Source organism: Haplochromis burtoni, unplaced genomic scaffold (assembly GCF_018398535.1).
Source record: "Haplochromis burtoni strain Fernald_Lab_line unplaced genomic scaffold, NCSU_Asbu1 Contig_69, whole genome shotgun sequence".
Classification (NCBI taxonomy): Eukaryota; Metazoa; Chordata; class Actinopteri; order Cichliformes; family Cichlidae; genus Haplochromis; species Haplochromis burtoni.
In genome coordinates, this window is record NW_024582430.1 from 1,335,838 (window position 1) to 1,353,337 (window position 17,500).

The following is a 17,500-nucleotide window of genomic DNA, read 5'->3' on the forward strand; positions in this document are numbered from 1 at the left end:
GGAGCCCTCCCCAGCCGCACACAGACACACACTCCCAGCTTTGGCTGTGGCCAGATGTTGGATTAGAACCCCGGACCGTCTTGCTGTGAGGCAACGGTGCTGACCGCTGCACCACGTGCCTTCTGTTATTACGTTCAACACCTTCTAGTTTTCAATTTGAATCCCTTTTCTTCATCACGGTTTGTGATTTCAGCTTGGATCGATCCTGCCACGTGATTGGCTGATGTTGTTGTTAGCTGCGTTGCATTAATGTGGAAATCGTGGGTCGATGTTAATGTTTAAAATAGTTGATTCTGATCAGTCGACCCAGAGGATCACCAGCAGCCACTCGCAGCTTTGTTCTTCCACCTCATCCTCAGAGGGTTTAATGATGGGGTCTCCACCAGTCTGAGCTCCATCAGCCGAGTGTATTTTGGGGTTGTGAGCATATAGCATACAGCATATGCTCCATTCCTCCGCCTCTGTTTTCATCTTCTTGATCTGCAGCGTTTCTGATGCAGAGATTCAGCCTCAGCTCTCAGCTTCCTGTCACAGTTCTGATCCTAATTGCAAACTGTAGCAGTGCACTTCCAGTGGCAAGCAGAGGAAAGGAGATATAGACAAGCTGTCAGAGGAGGCATGGAGGATGAGGACTAGGAGGTATGTGAAAGAGAGAGAAGGAAGGAAGGAAAGGCCATCTGATATTGTGAGGCTGGAAGGAAAAACCTGTCTAAAGTCCCGGCTAATGAGCTGCGGGAGCTTCTTTCCTCTTTGCCTGCAGCAGGCGTGCATCCTCTCTGCTGACATCTGTGTGGCGGCTCACGGCTGACGGCGCCGCATAAACATGTTGTTTGTCACCAACACTCAGGTCCTGGCGCTGTGGGTCACCTCCGACCCAAAATCAGTGAAGTCTTTGACACGAAAAGTTCTGAAACACGGAAAACAAACGACTGAGGCGTCTGACTCTCAGACTACGACACGTTACTTTATGCCAAATAAAAATAGAAGCAGTTACTGTGAATTATCGGCCCATCGCAGCCCTGATGACTGAGGGCCGCTGACGATTCATGTTCATCCAGGACTGCAGGAAAAGAATTCATCTGTAAGGGAAACGACCTCGAGCGGTCGACTCCGGCGAGTGAAAAAAGCGTCTGATAACTCATTAAAGGCTTACCTGTAAAAACCCTTAACATTAATTATTGTTGGATCCTGACTGAGGCGCAGCTTTAAATCATTAACGGAGTCGCTGCTGCGCTGCCACTTGTCTAATTCGCACAAAGTGGAGACGCGCGTCTCAACAGGTACTGATGCACTCAGAGCGAGGACAACGATCCCCCGTCGCACCCGCGCGTCTTTTTGCTCATCTCGAGGTCCCAGTGGCCAACCCGCTCGCTTCTGTGAAACTCAGGACTGTGATTGGACAGAAGCATTTACAACACAGAGCAGAGGCAGAGACGGCTCGGTGGCTTCACCTTGTTTAGTGTCAGGTGCGAGGGACGGGCGCAGAGCTCAGGTGCACCGAGCCGCTGAGAATCTGGTAAAAATTGTTAATAAATGCTGAAAATGTGGATTTTTGGACCAGAACTCGAGATGGGGAGGAAATGGGTTCAGGTTTGAAGCGTCACTACTGGCTAACAATGTGCACAGACATTGCGACATAGCGAGGGCGTGACCTGCAGCGTCCTGCAGCGCGCCCAAAGCTCACGGTTCTTTTTCTCAAACGCTGCATGCATGAAATGTGAAATGCGTAAGTCTGCCATGCGGCTGCTGTTGCAACTGGAACGACACCGGTGACGGTGCAGACACTAAAATGATAAAGATTCCTGACATGTTTTTATGCATAAAAGTCGATGAATTTGTTAAATTTCTTCCTATTTCGACTCTTTGCAACACCAGTAAGAGAAACTCTCACATGTCGGACATGAGCTGCAGCTTTTTCCCAAAGAGCTGTGACATCACGTCCTGTCATCGCACCTCAGCAGATTCGCTGCGAGCCACTGTGTGCGAGTCCAATCAATGATGGCTGAAAGTCATGTTCATTAAAAAAGACAAACAGTGCTGCGCAGCAGGTGTGATCAGGGTCAGAATATCTGGACTCGCATGATCTGATCCGACCTGACCGCTCACGCTTTGTGGCTCTTTAACTGTGGGCAAAGAAAACTCAACTTCCTGCCACAAGAGCTTTCTACGCCGTGGTTGCTGTTGAGAAAAACCCTGCAGTGTATATATGTGGAGTCCATGGCAGGGGCAGTCGGCATAAAATCTGTGCCGGATCAGATTTCTGCCTAGGATTGGTCGAGGCCCGGGGTAGCAGTGGAAACGCTGTAGATCTCAGCCTGGGTCAGCACACCTGAATCACGTGATTAGTTCATTACCAGGCGTCTGGAGAACTTCAGGACATTTAGCCATTTACTGTACATCAGCTGTGTTGGATCAAGGACACATATCTTAACATATCTTAGCAATTGGGGCGATCGTGGCTCAAGAGTTGGGAGTTCGTCTTGTAATTGGAAGGTTGCCGGTTCGAGCCCCGGCTCCCACAGTTTCTGTCGTTGTGTCCTTGGGCAAGACGCTTCACTCGTTGCCTGCTGGTGGTGGTCAGAGGGCCCGGTGGCGCCAGTGTCCGGCAGCCTCGCCTCTGTCAGTGCGCCCCAGGGTGGCTGTGGGTGAACGGGTGGATGACTGGATGTGTAAAGCGCTATACAAATACAGGCCATTTACCATTTACTCGTCTAAATCCTCCATCCAGCTAAACAGCGGGCTCTGAGCTTTATTTAGCCTTTAACTTACTCACTATGCAGCTTTCATGCAAATGTCAGAGCAGATATCATCAGAGTCACCACCGAGTTTCATTTGCGTTCGCTGGAGCCAGAGTAGAAGACATCTCCAATAAAAATCCTTCAGCAGTAAAAAGCGGTGAAGTGTGCTTTGCAGACAGATTTAATATCAATACATTGTTTAATTTTCCAGCACGCTTTTTTCCTCCGTCTTCACAATGGGAAAAGGTCTGCTCGTGGTCGCGATCAGCCAGCCTCAGTGTTTGGAAGCCATTACTTCATAACCGCAGCAGGCGGGGCCAGAGCCCCGGTCCTGGCGTTCCCATTATTACCAGTGAGCGACTGATTTGACCTCCTGTGGAAAAGTGATGAAGTCCGTAACGCGGTGCACAGCTGTGTTTATTTCAGCGTTTGATGTAAACGCGGCATTAAAGGGAAAACCTCCGCTTAAACATCTGTTGGCTGCTTTGTCCTTTTCGGGGGAAATAATGCGAAGCTGACTCGTGCGGCTTTAAGCTGAAAGTCGCTCTGAGCCCATTTGTTCTTACGGCCGGGCCGTCTTCCAGTGGGGCCGGCTCTTTTGTGGTTTCCTGCTACAATCCTGAATTCGGGCCGCGGCCCCGTTTATATCCAATTTATGCTAAAGAGAGGTGCAATCAGTCTCAGTGAGTCTGCAGGGCTGCCGCTGTTGTCAGGGGCAAATTATGGGCTGTTTAAAGTGGTTTGTCATCACGGAGCTGAACTCTGTGCTGCACTCGGGCCTATTGTGAGCAGCTGTGTTGCTATAGTCACTGTGGTCTTTTTGAAGAGGGCATGCACATGCATACACGGGCTAACACGCCAACCGCACAGCGTGCACACACACGCACACACACGGGTCATGCAGGAAAACTAATGCAGGGATAATTATGTTCTGTTTTTACAGCTTAAACTCTCCTATCAGAGGAATTTGAAGTCTGTTTCTGAACAGAAGGTTTCAGGTGCTGACAGGAGCCCCGATGCTGCCTCTCAGACCTGCTCCCAGAACCGATCCATAAACCTCAAAAACCTGTTCAGGATCATCTCCTGCTGCACCTCTGACCGGCTTCTAGCTCGGCTGCAGAGCACGCCTGATCCTAATCCTTCACCTTGATTTTCAGTTCTGGGAAGTGGGATGTGTGCAGGCGGGAATGTCAGGAGCGACTCGTTGCCTTCGGGGTTGGAAACTGTGGATCCTCTCAGCAACGATCCAGCACACGAAGGCCGCGGCGGCTTAAGAGAGAAGTCGTTTGCATAAGTTTAGGTGGTGGGATCTGAGAGGATGGGTTGGAATCATCAGCTTCTCCGATGATGCCAGTTTAATTCAATTCAGTTTTATTTACACAGCAAATCACAGCAACAGTCGCCTCAAGGCGCTTCATACTGCAGCACTTTGGCGACAGTGGGAAGGAAAAACTCCCTTTTAACAGGAAGAAACCTCCAGCAGCACCAGGCTCAGGGAGGGGCGGGGCCATCTGCTGTGATTGGTTGGGGTGAGAGAAGGAAGACACTTTTAGATCCCTGTTCCCGGATCTCACCCTGCACGGTCCCGCATCAGTCCAAACGTCCAGTGGAACTTTTAAAGCACATATTTGGGGACAGACAGTTTTCTTGGTTCAGGATTATTCCACACGTATCAAAGTAAATAATCATCATTTATAAATCATTTACAGACGCACAAGGCTTTCTCCTTATGTTTCGGGCGAGGTAGAGCATATCGTTTACCGTTTGCAAGGTTGGTGGTTCGAGTCCAGCCTGCGTGCTGAAGTGTCTTTGAGCATAAACCCAGAGTTGATGCAGAGCGTGAGTGTTGCATGCAAAGCTTAGAAAAAGGTGCAAAGATCTGTGCTGCGGAGGTGCGACTCAGCAATGGGGTGGAGTAAAATGAAACATTTAAACATATAGTGACGTAGTGGAGCGTCTCCAGCTCTGATGGACTCTTGTGTTCAGGCCTCTGACTCAGGAGGAGATCGCCGAGCGCAGGGAGCAGGCGAGACGGCGACACGCTGACAGGATGGCAGCAGAGAGCCACCGAGAGCCCTCCCACTCTGAGAGCGTGTCACCTGCAGGACTCTGCACAGGTGAGCTCGTCTCAGTGACTCGTTTCACTCGCTTTCATCTTTATTATTGTGTCTGAACACAGCTGATGCTCAGTGGTGCTTCACTGGTTTCAGTGCAGACACACAAACACAGACTCACAAGCTGAAAACATGTCCGCCACGCTGTCACCATAAATCTGCAGCGTACAAGAACTGATCTCGTTTCTCTCTCAGCGAACATGGAGAACCTGACGCTGAAAGACTCGAAGCCAGAGGAGGAAGAGGAGGCGAAGGAGACCTTCGTGGCGTTTGCTCGCGTCTACAGCGGGGTGGTCAGGAAAGGACAGAGAGTATTCGTGCTGGGACCGAAGTACGACCCCGCCCAGAGCCTGAGCACGGTAAGTCCCCCGCTCGCCTGCTGCAGCTTGTGTTCGCGGGACGTTGGACCGTCTCGTCCCGCTGCTGTAGCTGCTTCGATCCTGCCTTCACTTCAGTTTTGTGTTCGCACACTTCCTCCCAGCACAGCTGATGTGATGCAGGCTGACAGGTAGTGTGAGCGACGCAGATCCTCAGGAGAATCCACGTCCCTGTGACTGACGGCAGGTTCCTCCGCTCGGCCTCATGTGTTCATCGTTTATCTTCAGCCTCACAGAGGAATATCTGGTTAGCATTGAGTGAACAGCGACTCGAGCTTTTAATGTCTTAACAGCAAACTGTGAACGACTCTGTGTCACCGTGAGGATGGCTCGATGTTACATCAGCGTGTGACCTCTGACCGCCAGCCTGCTTGTTTCCTTGTTTCCTTGGATAAACTCCGACTTCCTGTGAATAATCTTGGATCTAAAGATTAAACAGCCTCGTCCAAGTCTGCAGATCGAGCTGACATAAAACTGCCTTTCAGTTACATCAGGCTGTAAACATGTTTATTTCTGCTGGGAAGTTTTAACATGGGAGTCTGTGGGGACAGCTCCCTGCTGGAGCCTCTAGTGGATCATAGTGGAACTGCAGCTTGTGTAAAACATTATAAATCCTAAAGCTGTTCAATGCACTGCTTCCTGTGTGCTTTGCAGGAATCATGTGAGTAACCTAAGTTTCTCTCCCCTGTGAGTCTCAGTAACGATGCTCTCGTCTCCCCTCTGTCAGCTGCCGGAGGGATGCAGCGCTTCGGACGACGTGTCTGGGATTCCTCATCTGTCCCGTTGCTCCATGGAAAACCTCTACCTGCTGATGGGCAGAGAGCTAGAAGAGCTGCAGGAAGTCCCCGCCGGAAATGTCCTCGGTAAATCTGTCTCTTTGTTTTTGTCGTCGCCTCGCTGCAGCTGTTGTTCGGTGGCGTCCTGGGCTCTAAGCCGTCTGACACACACGAGGTTCTTGTTAATAAAGTTGGATTAATGGCCGACCTGCGGGAGCGTTTGGGGCTTTCTCTGAGGTAGACGTCGTCGAGTTTTCCCTTTGATGTCGTTGGGTTTGTGGTACCGAAAGGGACTGAATCACTCCTGAGTCATGATGAACAGAAGTGTTACAATACAAAGCTGTTTGATTTTTAAAAAAGGGGCAGAGGTACCAGAGTGTGTATAGAAATGAGTCAGTGACTCACAAAGAGCTATTCAGAAACAGCCAATCACAGAGCTTCGAATCCTTCGTGTGCCTCTAACACTGAGCTGAAAGTGCAGAGATGATTTTATTCACTGTATCAATCATGGATCATAGTAGGGAAATCGTTGTGAAGCACAGAAGCTGTGGTCGAGGCGAGCGAGAGCAGGTAAGTACACGACGGGCTCCTTCTTTCAGGTTTGACTGATCAAGCTTTCATTTGTTCTGTGTGGGCGCCCCCACATGAGACGCTTTAATGGCTGATGCTGAAGTAGTTGCAGTGAGCATCTGATTGGCCAGAGGCCGAGGTGGTGGGAAGCAACCTGTCTCCAAACAAACACCACTGACTCGGAGTCAGAGCGAGCTCGGAGTGCGAACGCAGTGAAGTCGCACACCTGCTGTAAACTGTAAATGTGAATTTCTGTGTACATTAATTATCATGTTATCACAAAGAGACGGCGTGTTTGCAGACGCAGAGTTCTGAGGTCGTTCTGTAGGTTTAAGGTTTGAACGAAGCTCTGTGACCGTCCTGTGATGAAACCATCGAAGTCATCGCGAGACTGAAATCAGGGATCAGCTGAGCGTGACGCTCATTTTCTTATAGTCTCCTGTTCAATCAAGCAGAGGAGTCGCCCCCTGCTGGACACTAGGGGGACTGCAGGTTCTGTAACAGGGTCTGTGGGTGAAGCTGTCAGTGTTGGTCAGCTCATAGCTTCACGGATCATTTGTCAGCAATGGGAGCTGCAGGAGTGTGTTTGTCACTTAGAAGCAGAGACTCGGGGACGCTGCAGTGCTTCGCAGCCCGACATGTGTTTCTCCTCTGCATACCTCACTCCTCAAACTTGTGACCTAAATTCTGACTCAAACCCAGATTCCCACATCACGGCTTTAAAGCTCGCTCCCCTCCAAGTTTCTGTGAGAACTCCTGCTTTTTCCACGCACCGCCTTCCTTCGATTCAGCTGATGACCGTACGCGTGCTCGTCTGACGCTCGCGCTTGTATGCGCGTTATCGATCTGCCTCTGTGATCTCCGTGGACGCCGCTGTCTGCTGGCTTTGTGTCTGTACTGCAAACATGTTCATCAGTGACCTTTTTCATTTAAACATTCAGACACACATTACTGTGGATGCTGGGGGGGGGCTGCGTGGGCTCTTTATGAGTCATTTCTGGTCAAGTTGCCAAAAAGCAGCTTGGACTCTCTGGACGATGGGCTCGGGGTCAAATTCTTCAGGTACAAATCATGTTTATTATAAACGAATGTTTTTGCTGGCACAGATTTTTCTACCGTGGCTGATGTGAAAGCATCGCTGCGTCCTGACACGTGACTGAATGCTGGGCGAGTATTAAAAGTGTCTGTGCACCAAGATTATACACAAAACTCCACAAAAAAACATATTTGCATTTTTCCCCAGGGGCATTCCTGCATGCACGATGTCGTTGAAATGCATTTAGCATATTTATCTGATCGCTTTATGACAGGCTCACAGCGATTCGTGAGTCCAGCTTTGGTCTGTGGTGCAAACTGTTGAATTTCTTTTTCTGATCATGTCACCTTATTGCAGTGTGTGTGTGTGTGTGTGTGTGTGTGTGTGTGTGTGTGTGTGTGTGTGTGTGTGTGTGTGTGTGTGTGTGTCTGTCTTTGTGGGGACCAAAATCCTGGTCCTGAAGGGCCTTTTTGAGAACCAAATGTGGTTTTAGTGTCAGAGTTACAGTTGGGTTGAGGCTGACAGGCTGAGCCTTCAGAGAGCTGTGCATGAACCAGTGCTGCAAACCTGAACGAGCTGAAGCATCGCTGTGAAGAAGAGAGGACCAAAGTTCCTCCACAGAGATGAGACAGACTCACAGAAACATCGGTGCAGGTCACTGCTGCTGAACCAGGATCTCCAGCCGCTGGATCGGGACGTTTTCACGTGACTCTGAATCTTCAAACGCAGCATCGTCAGGCCTGAAATCTGTGTCCGCTGTGCAGACGTCTGCTGCACTTTAAGCATGGGCGCTGCGTTCAGTGCGGTCCCCGGTGCAGCATCGATCTGACTCACATTATTGCTGCTGGACGCTGCTCTGGGTGGAGGTGGGACCTGTGTGAAATCCTCTTGTGAGGCTGTCATGAATAATGAAGCAGGCGTGCATTAGGATATCGCCGCCATCAGTTGGCATCAGCGAAGGAAGTTCTCAATAAGCCCATCTGCCCTTTAATGGACGTCGCAGCTCGTCTCCTCATGCAGCTTTGACGCCTCACAGATGGGCCGTAATGATCCGGGACTGTTTCAGACTCTGGATTAGTTAAACCTGAGTTGGACTGACAGATGTTTGTTGTTGCTGTGACAGCAGATCAGTCTGTCCAACGGTTTAAAACCTTTACTGACACACACTGCGTGAACAAAATGATGAAACGTTTACCTTAATGTAGCGAGCCCTGTGCTTTATTAGACCACCCAGTGTGAGGGTTAGTCATTCTTTATTTTTATCTTTCTTTAAAAACAGTAAGTCACATTATTATTATTATTATTAGATTAGCAGTGATGAGCATTGAGTTTTACTGGTTGAATGTTCTGCTGGAATAATTTCAGGCGTCTCAGGTTATTTCCTGGATAAAAAACAATATTTTAGTGTAAAACAAGTTTTTGACTGCTTTCTAAAATATTTGTGGTCGAATAATTTGATAAGACGTTTGCTAATATCATGGATTTGGATGCCTGCACAGCAGATCCGTCAGACTGAGCTCCCAGGCGGACTTCACAGGCTGACAAAGGTTCATGTTTTCTTGTTATTGTGAAGATTTCGTTCTTTTTAAAAAACAGATATCCGCTCGTCTCAGGCTGTGGTCTGTATTTGTGCTGCAGCGAGTTAATGATCCAACACAGACCAGCGGGTGCACGTCTGAGCGGCTGAAGGAAAACAGAATGAAGTTCGGAGAGGCCCGGTCCTGACCTGAAGCCGACTGAGATGCTGTGGCACGACCTTAAAGAGCAGTTTGTGCTCAAAAACCCTCCAAAGTGGCTGAACTACAACAAATCTGCAAAGATGAGTGTGACAGCTGTAAAAGACTCACTGCCAACACCGGTGGCCCAAATAGTTGTTAGGATTGGTCTATCACTTCCTCACTCCGCTGTGACTGACGGTAAATCACAGTAATAAAATAAGAACAAGTCTTTCTTCACTTCCACGGTTTGTCCTGCTGCAGCTCTGCGTGTTCCCTCCAGCTGCTGGTTTTTCGTTTGGTAATGATTTCTGGTGATCATCAATCACTCGCTGATATTTCCTGGCTCGGCGCTCAGAGGTGATGTTTTAAACTTGGAGCAGATGTGACTGCAGCTCTGGTGGCACAGGCTGGATGAGCGGGCGATGCTCACGACACATCGTTGAGATCATTGCTTTTGTTTTGCTCGGGGTGGCCGTAGCCCCGGAGGCGGAGCAGGGCACCCACTAGGTTGGCGGTTGCTTGAAGCCCTGGTTGCGCTCCGATGTGTCGATTGGACTGCGAGCGTTGGGTAGGAAGCGCTGGTGTGAGTGAGTCGTGCTGCTTGAAGAGCCTCGAGCGCTGCAGCAGGCGCGGGAGGCAAACATCAGTGATGGATGTTGCAACTTCTGACTAGAATAACTTTGACGTTTGCTGCGACGGATCGGCGCTGTCGAGCGACAGATTGCTGAGCGCGTTGGGTCGCACTGGCCCTGCAGTGCTCTGTTGTGATCGTGGATCGTAGTCTTCACACTTCTATACTTTCTTGCATGACGGTGCTTTCTCTGCACAAACCTGTTGCGTCTGTCGTTTGTTGACCTGTGGATTCTCTCCAGTTTCTCTCTTTCCGGTTCTTCTGCTTCTTTTTTTCCTTGTGTTGAAAGTAAGGAAACATTTGATAGAGATGGAGGAAGCTCGTTCCTGCTGACGGCGTTGAGTTTTTCAGTCTTGAAGGAAACATTGAGCACAGAACAAAAACACCCACAGTGTCCTGTTATATCCCAGTAAAGGGGATTATTTTTCCAGTGATCACACTGGTGAAAATGATTTTTTCACACTTTCGTATTCAGCCCCTCTGAGGCTGCTACAGTGAAACAGCTGAACGTGTCCTGTAAACTCGAGTTGTGTAAAAGTTGTTTGCTGGCTGTCGAGCTGTCAGGATTAAGATAAGTTTGTTTCTTTGCCCTTTGACCCCCACCTCTCTGAAACACCTCCAGCCTTCTCGTCTGTCCCGGGCAGCACTCGGAGAAAGCGGCAGAGAGCTGCTGGGTGTTCAACCTCCCGAGGGAAGAGATTGTCTGTTTTCTTTGTAACCGTGATGTTAGTAACGCTGAAATCAGCTCGTTTCTTCAGGGATCTCGCTGCGTTCTTCTGAGAAGCCTGATGACTAAGCAGAAAGTTGAAGCGGTGGCAGGCAGGGTGGAAACAATTTCTGCTCTTCTCAGATCTATGAAAACATACTCTGTCTCTCTGTGAGTGTTCGGGCCATGTGGGAGCCATCATTCCTGTCCTGTTAGTGGACCGCGGGCAGGGAGGAAGTTGCCAGCGGCGCACCAATGTGTGTAAACCCCACCAGGCTTGGCCTTGATTAAACCCCCATTATTATCTGACGGCTGGAGCAAGTAATTGGAGAAGGATACACACGTGCAGGCGCACGCACACACACACGTGCACGCCCCCCTCCCCACACACACACACACACACACACACACACACACGCATTCACATCCACATACACACGCACACACACACACGGTACGTCACGCACGCACATCACGCCCCCACAACACAGCACACACACTACGTGCACACACACGCACATCCACATACACCTCACACACACACGTGCACACACATACATGCACATCCACATACACACACGCACACACACGCACACGACTTTCTCACAAACACACACAAAAGCAGCATTTGATGTGGCAAACATCATTTTCCAGTTAACCACATGATGGCACGCTGCACAGGCTGCAGGACAAAACGCTGTGTTTGTCTTTGTGTGTGTGTCTGTGTGTGCCCCCCCCCCAAAAAAAAAAAATCACGACTGTTTTAAATGAGTAACAGAAAGCAGAAAGATAAAGGAAAGGCAGCTGCTGTGCTGTGTGCGCAGCATTGTGCTGCCTTCCCTCCTTATTTCCTGCCAGCTGTTAGAAACAGCAGCCTCAGGAAATGAAGGCCTCCCATCATGCTTCAGCTCAGTTCAGTTTTAACCCCCGTCCCCTCCCCTCGCGTCCTCGGGCAGCCTCGAGAGGCTTTCCTCTCCAGGTGAGCGTCAGGTTTCACTGCAGGGTTGTTGTTTATAGAGGGGTTTGGTCAGTTGATCCTTTCTGTGTCTCAGCTGGCTCAAAATGTTTGCAGTGGATTAGCACACATGCACTTCTGTGTTAGTTTAATAGGACGAGCGGTTGCCACAGAAGTTCTGCACGTGCTGAAGCTCTCTGTGTGTCGCGAGCCGGAGAGAATTATTACCTGCCACCGTGTCTTTGTGCAAAGCTGGTGGACATGTGGTGCAGCATGGAGGTGGAAACACTGCATGGCGGCGAGCATCATCACCTCACTGTAGATTGAACTTCCTGTTCTTCCTGAACTTCCTGCGTGACATCCTTGATCCAGGTGATTCGAAGTAGGCAGCATTGATGCACAGTGTCACCTGTCACTCCCTCCAACCCTGTAAAGTTCAAATATTGGATGCACAGACATGCATGAAGCAGGAGAGGAGGTCCACTTTAACAGCGATGAGTATCGACTGCTTTCCTTTGTTGCCGTCTTGTCTTCAGTGGCTGATGTCAGTTACTCGAGGATCTCTCTCCTTCTGTCACATGCTAACAGCTCCTGCAGGAGGCTAACTAGAAAACGTTGTCTCGCAGAGATTAACCACATCAAATCTGCCTGCAGCTCACATTTTCATGCCGCGCTCACATAAACGATCACAGCGTGGAGTCTGATTCAGCTCGTCTTAAACAGAGCAAAGTGATTTAGGAGGATTTCTTGGCGTTCATCAGACTTCTGGGTAAAACACTTCTGATGATTATGGCTTCGTTCTTATTATATAAACGTCTTCTGTTTAGTTATTCATGTCACAAACACTGGTGCAGTCCCATAAGATCGCTGCTTATTTATGTGTGACCTTGTGTTGGAGAGGCTGCGGTTCATAAAGAAAGAAGGAAGCTACTAACACGGCGATGGCCACGCCCACTGGGCCCACCTGCAGTTTGCAATCACACCTGCTCGTGTCATTTCTGCTTTCCTCTCCTGGTGCTTATTTGCACAGCCACGCGTTTTATGTGTTTATCTGATGCTGCTCGGATTGCCAGATCCTTTATGAGATGCAGCCCACGCGCTGCATGCAGTTTCCACACAGAGTGCGACTTCAGCTGACTCGTGTGAGGCAGACAGCTTCACGTTGTGCTTCTCAATTCACAAATGAAATGATATGAAAACATTTTCATCAAATGAAGCCGTCCTGAGCTGGACAACAGGGAGAGAACCAGGACATCATGGAAACGGTCAGTTTGCACACAGACCGGCTGCTGGTCACGTGCAGAAAGGGTCAGCGATGCACCAGGAGCACCTCGGTATGCAAACTGGAGCAGCCAGGGATCAAACCATTGACCTAACACTTAGGAGTGCCTCAGTTGCATTTGGTAATAACCTCGGAGAAAAGTCACCAGCCAGGAGCTACGACGATTGATTTTCCTCATCACCAATGAGACTGCATCGCTGTCCGTGCTCGTGTTCACGTTTCCCATCGTCAGACGTGACTTTCTGTTTAGTTTTAGTTTGATCTCACCTCAGATGGTTATTTTAATCAACTGGTGTCCTTCCAACTGTGGAACCAGTTTTCATTTCCTGTTTCAGCATCAGGAGCAGAAAGCTAAAGTGCCGTACGGACACGCCTGCCGCGTCTCAGCTCTGCGTCCTGGCTGAGCATCGCTGCAATTCAGCAGCGTCAATAAGAAGACGGTTGCACCTGATCGACAGGGCAGAACTTACCTGGCCTGACCGCAGCGTCATCCAACACCTGTTGGAGATGAGAGCTCCACCCTCGGCCACTTTAACTCCACTCAGGCTGAAACCCCTCCCCCTGAAGCGTGCATTCAGTCAGTGAGTGGTAGCTGGGGGTTATGGCGCTTCCCGAAAGCCTCGCCAGCATTACTTTGCCCCAGCAAACGCTGACTCGCCTGCAAACACAAACTGTCCGCTAAGCAGTAACTGAAAGTGCGTCGCGACGTGGAAACGGAGACTGTGGTCACCTTCAAAGTAAAAGCTGTTGAACTGTGTTTGGTCACCTGGATGAGTGACGCCACGCTTCAGATCGACAGAATCAACTTTTTGAGGCCAAGAAGAGATGTTGGTGTTTCTGATCACAGGAGTTCAAATGTTTTCAAATGTCATCTTAAAGCTGAAGTGATGTTGATCCATAACTTCTGCGCTCAGGACATTTTGAGTTGTGTCTCAGGATTGCAGGATCTGGGTTGAAGTGCATCTTTGGTTAACGTTAACGGCAGAAATGATGGCGTGTTGTGACCGAGCCGTGGAAACTCTGTGAGCACCTTAACAAAAGTCCTTTGTTTGACCCTCTTTGCTGTTTTCGATTAGCAGCATGCACCCGAGCGGCGGTGGGATTTATCTGCCGTCGCAGCTGAGGGAGAGTACACGGCAGGCTCGACGGCGTTTGATGGCGAGCTTAGTAAGGCCGACCGTTTGTCACAGGGGTTAAAGACGTGGGCAGCGTCGAGCGCTAATCATCGAGGCCTAATGTGAAGCAGCTGCGAGAAAAGCCGAGTGGCTGGAGTCGGTCCTGGGGGAGGAAAAAAGGGGGAAAGACAGAAAAAAGCAGTGAAGCGAATGATGCTGATTCAACACTGAGCGACTTTATGAAAACATTTGTTTTGCATCAGGCTCTCCCTCTGCGAGCCAGCGGTGACGAGCGACCCAGATCTTTAACAGGAAGCGCCGACTGAATGATTTCACTGATGCGAACCGCACCGGGCGATGGCAGAGGCCAGCCGGGTTCGTCTCGGCGCAGCTCGCGTCGTCAATAATGCCGCTGTCTCCTGCGGCGTTCGGGCGTTCAGGCGTCTTTGTAGGACACCCCCACCCTGTCGCTGCAGAGGCGAGTTTGGGCTTTTTGATCTTCTGTCTGGGAAGTGTTGCTGTTTTAAGAGGACACTTGAATGTGGGGGATTTTAAGCCTGGTTGCATGAAGCCCGCCTTTTTCCTCTTAAGAAAACATTTCGGCACTTCAGACTCGTTGTTGAGCGTCCCGCTTACGGTCAGATGATATCGATTTAATCTGCGCGCTGCCAGACATTTGTTTGCTTTCCAGCTTATAGCTGAATGCAGTGGATTCACCCAGAGTAGACCTTTGTTCCTCTACAGTAGAAATAAGTGTTTGGTTGGTGGGCGGGATTGTTGAAGATTCAAATAATCATCAATGAATAGTTTGTGTGTCTGTGACAAACCGGGCAGCAGAATCGCTAAAATGACGCATTTAGTGGGCAAACTGGAGAAAGCACTGCAGAAGAAGAAGAGCAGGAGGCTTTCAAAGGAACAGCTCACACGTCGCGACTTCTCTGTCATCATCTGAGAGCAGTTTGCGTTCGCTGGAGCCCTGCAGCCACTCGTGGTTTCTGTGAAAGTGTGGCAGTGCCGGTTCAGCTGGAACGTCTGTCGCTGGTGTTGGAAACAGGAGCACTAAAGTCTCAATGTTAAGACTTAAAACTTTGTGGGAGCAGCTTATCTCCTCTACGTCTAGTCAAGTCTCATTTTTTCACTTTTATAAAATAGTGTATTAACAGATTCGTGGGAGCTAAACTTGGAAGTCTGTCAGGAAACGCTGTCCATGTGACTTCAGGCTCCATAAACTGAGCTGGTTCAGTTTCACAGCTCAGATGTTGATGTTTAATTTATTAACCAGCTAGCTCGCATTTTTGCAGTGACCTTTGCCCCCGGGGGCAGCACGCTGGTTAGCACTGTGGCCTCGCAGCATCAGCCAGATGCTGGACCGTCTGACCGTCGGGCTGATCCGACCGCTGCTGAGACGTCAGACGTGCCGCAGCTGCGTTCTGAAAGCTAACAGCAGTATCTCCGTCTCTTTGCTGCATGCTGCTAAAAATATGCGCCGAGTCTATTTTTGACAGAAGGAAATAAAGAATCTGGCAAATATTCCCAAAACTCCACGTAATCCAAACTTCCCACTCCTGTAACGCGCTCAGTGCGACTGGAAGCCACGGAGGACGGAACAAACCGTGTGAGCGATGTAAAGCATCTGCTGGTTTCTCAGTGTGACGCAGCCACTGAAGGTGGTGAAGTCAAAATAAACACGAGAAGTTCACTTCTCTCTGCTTCACGTGTTCTCAGTGTGAAGCCTTCTCCTGACGTTAGCGTGTCACTCTGATTACAACTGAAAGTGATGAAACTGGAAACTTTTAATCATTAAAAGTCTGTGAAAACCAAGTTACACTGAACCGAAAACAAACGTACAAGAACTGCGAGCTTCTCACGCGATCGGCTCACAGCCAGCATTACTGCGTGACGGAAAAGCGTGACGTGGTCACAGACACACCCGACACTCCTGAAGGTAAACGTGGATATTCCCATCATTGAAAAAAAGGGCTCATATAATCATATCAGAGGCAGCGGAGTGCCCACACAGTCAGGTTGTCACAGATCTGACCAGGAAGTAGTCTGGGCCTGTCACACAGGTGCTCCTGTGCCTGCACCTCGGCTCGCAGGTGCTCTCAGGTGTGTCGCTGAGCCGAGCATATGTCTGTGTGTCACGTTCATACTTCTTCAGTTTCTTTCTTTTACTGTTTGACTTGAAACGAACAACAGCGAATGAAAATATTCTTCTTGTTATTCTTCATAATAATATGGAGTGAAAATCCTCATCAGCTAATCAAAGATGGAACCAACAATGTTAAAAAGGAGAAAAGGTTCATTTCTAAATAAACCGTGGGCGTGGGCGTGGTTGAAGCTCCGGCCGTGATTCCCCGCTATGACCCCAAGAAGTTCGCTGTCAGTGCCAAGCTCGGATTTTAGAGGAACTGTGGCGGAGCGAGTACAGATTTTGTTTTTCGGAGAGCGCGTAGTTTCTATAGCGACCCGCGTCTCTACAGTAGAAGGCTGCCGTTGATGACCTCGTGTGTCAGCGAGGAATCGACTTCGGTGCGATCCGGCGGGGGATCGGGCTCCACGCCGGGCCCGCGTGCGCATGTGCGCGTGCAGCAGCTCCTGACTCATCCGTCTCTTCCTCAGTCGTCCTTGACACAGTTTCCAGTCCCAGCCGAGCCCTGCTGGGATCCCACAGCCACGGAGCGTTCTCCACCTCATCAGTCCTTCGCTCTCCCCGTGGAAATTTATTGACCACCTCCTCCTTCGTGCCCCCTCCTCTCCTCCTCTCCCTTTCCCTCCCTCACTGCCTCTCTCTGGCTGATCTAGATTTTTCTCCTCAGCTTTTCTTGCTGAACTGTAGCCAAGATCTTTGAAGCTCACATTAAAAGGCCGCTTGTCTGTTTGGGAAAGATGCAGCTGAGAGGAAAGAAAGAAACACGTGGAGGAGAAGAGCAACGATTCCCTGTCATTAAAGAAAATAGGATCTTATTCCTGTACAGAGGAACATAAACAGGTAAATGTGCAGTGCATCGTTTCACTATGATCCACGTGAGCAGCAGCTGTGACCTGTGGCCGAGCTGAAGGCGCGAGTGTATCTCAGACCGTGCACACAGGAGGATGATCCGCATCAAAGCTTTGCTCCCACAGTCGTGATGATGGCGTAGAGGGGTTTTCTGGGTGGGGTCCTCTGTGGCAGCGATCGCAAATGAGGCTTAAAACTCAAACTCTGATTTATTTACAAAGCAGATTTAAAAACAACCCAGTTTGACCAAAGTGCTGCTGAGAGACGACCGAACGGATCAGAAGAAATAAAAGAGTAGAAACAAGAAATAAGTCAACATATACAGACAAACGCACAAGAGACACAACGAGCAAATCAGACAGGACCGAATGTCACGGAGCCGAGATGAAGGTGGGACAAGTAAATACAATGATCAGGGGGAGCGATGTGGCTGACCCAAAGGATGGAGAGGGTGTGTGTGTGTGTGTGTGTGTGTGAAAAT

At 49.6% G+C, this 17,500-nt stretch overlaps 1 protein-coding gene across 1 annotated transcript in view; it reads left to right on the forward strand.

Annotated features, from left to right (window-relative positions):
• efl1 (elongation factor like GTPase 1) overlaps positions 1–17,500 on the forward strand; it is a 74,760-nt gene that overhangs the window by 14,683 nt on the left and 42,577 nt on the right. Inside the window, exons 12-14 of the mRNA XM_014334110.2 lie at positions 4,725–4,855; positions 5,048–5,211; positions 5,957–6,092. Coding sequence (XP_014189596.1) covers positions 4,725–4,855; positions 5,048–5,211; positions 5,957–6,092 — 431 coding nt within the window. The remainder of the gene's footprint in view (positions 1–4,724; positions 4,856–5,047; positions 5,212–5,956; positions 6,093–17,500) is intronic.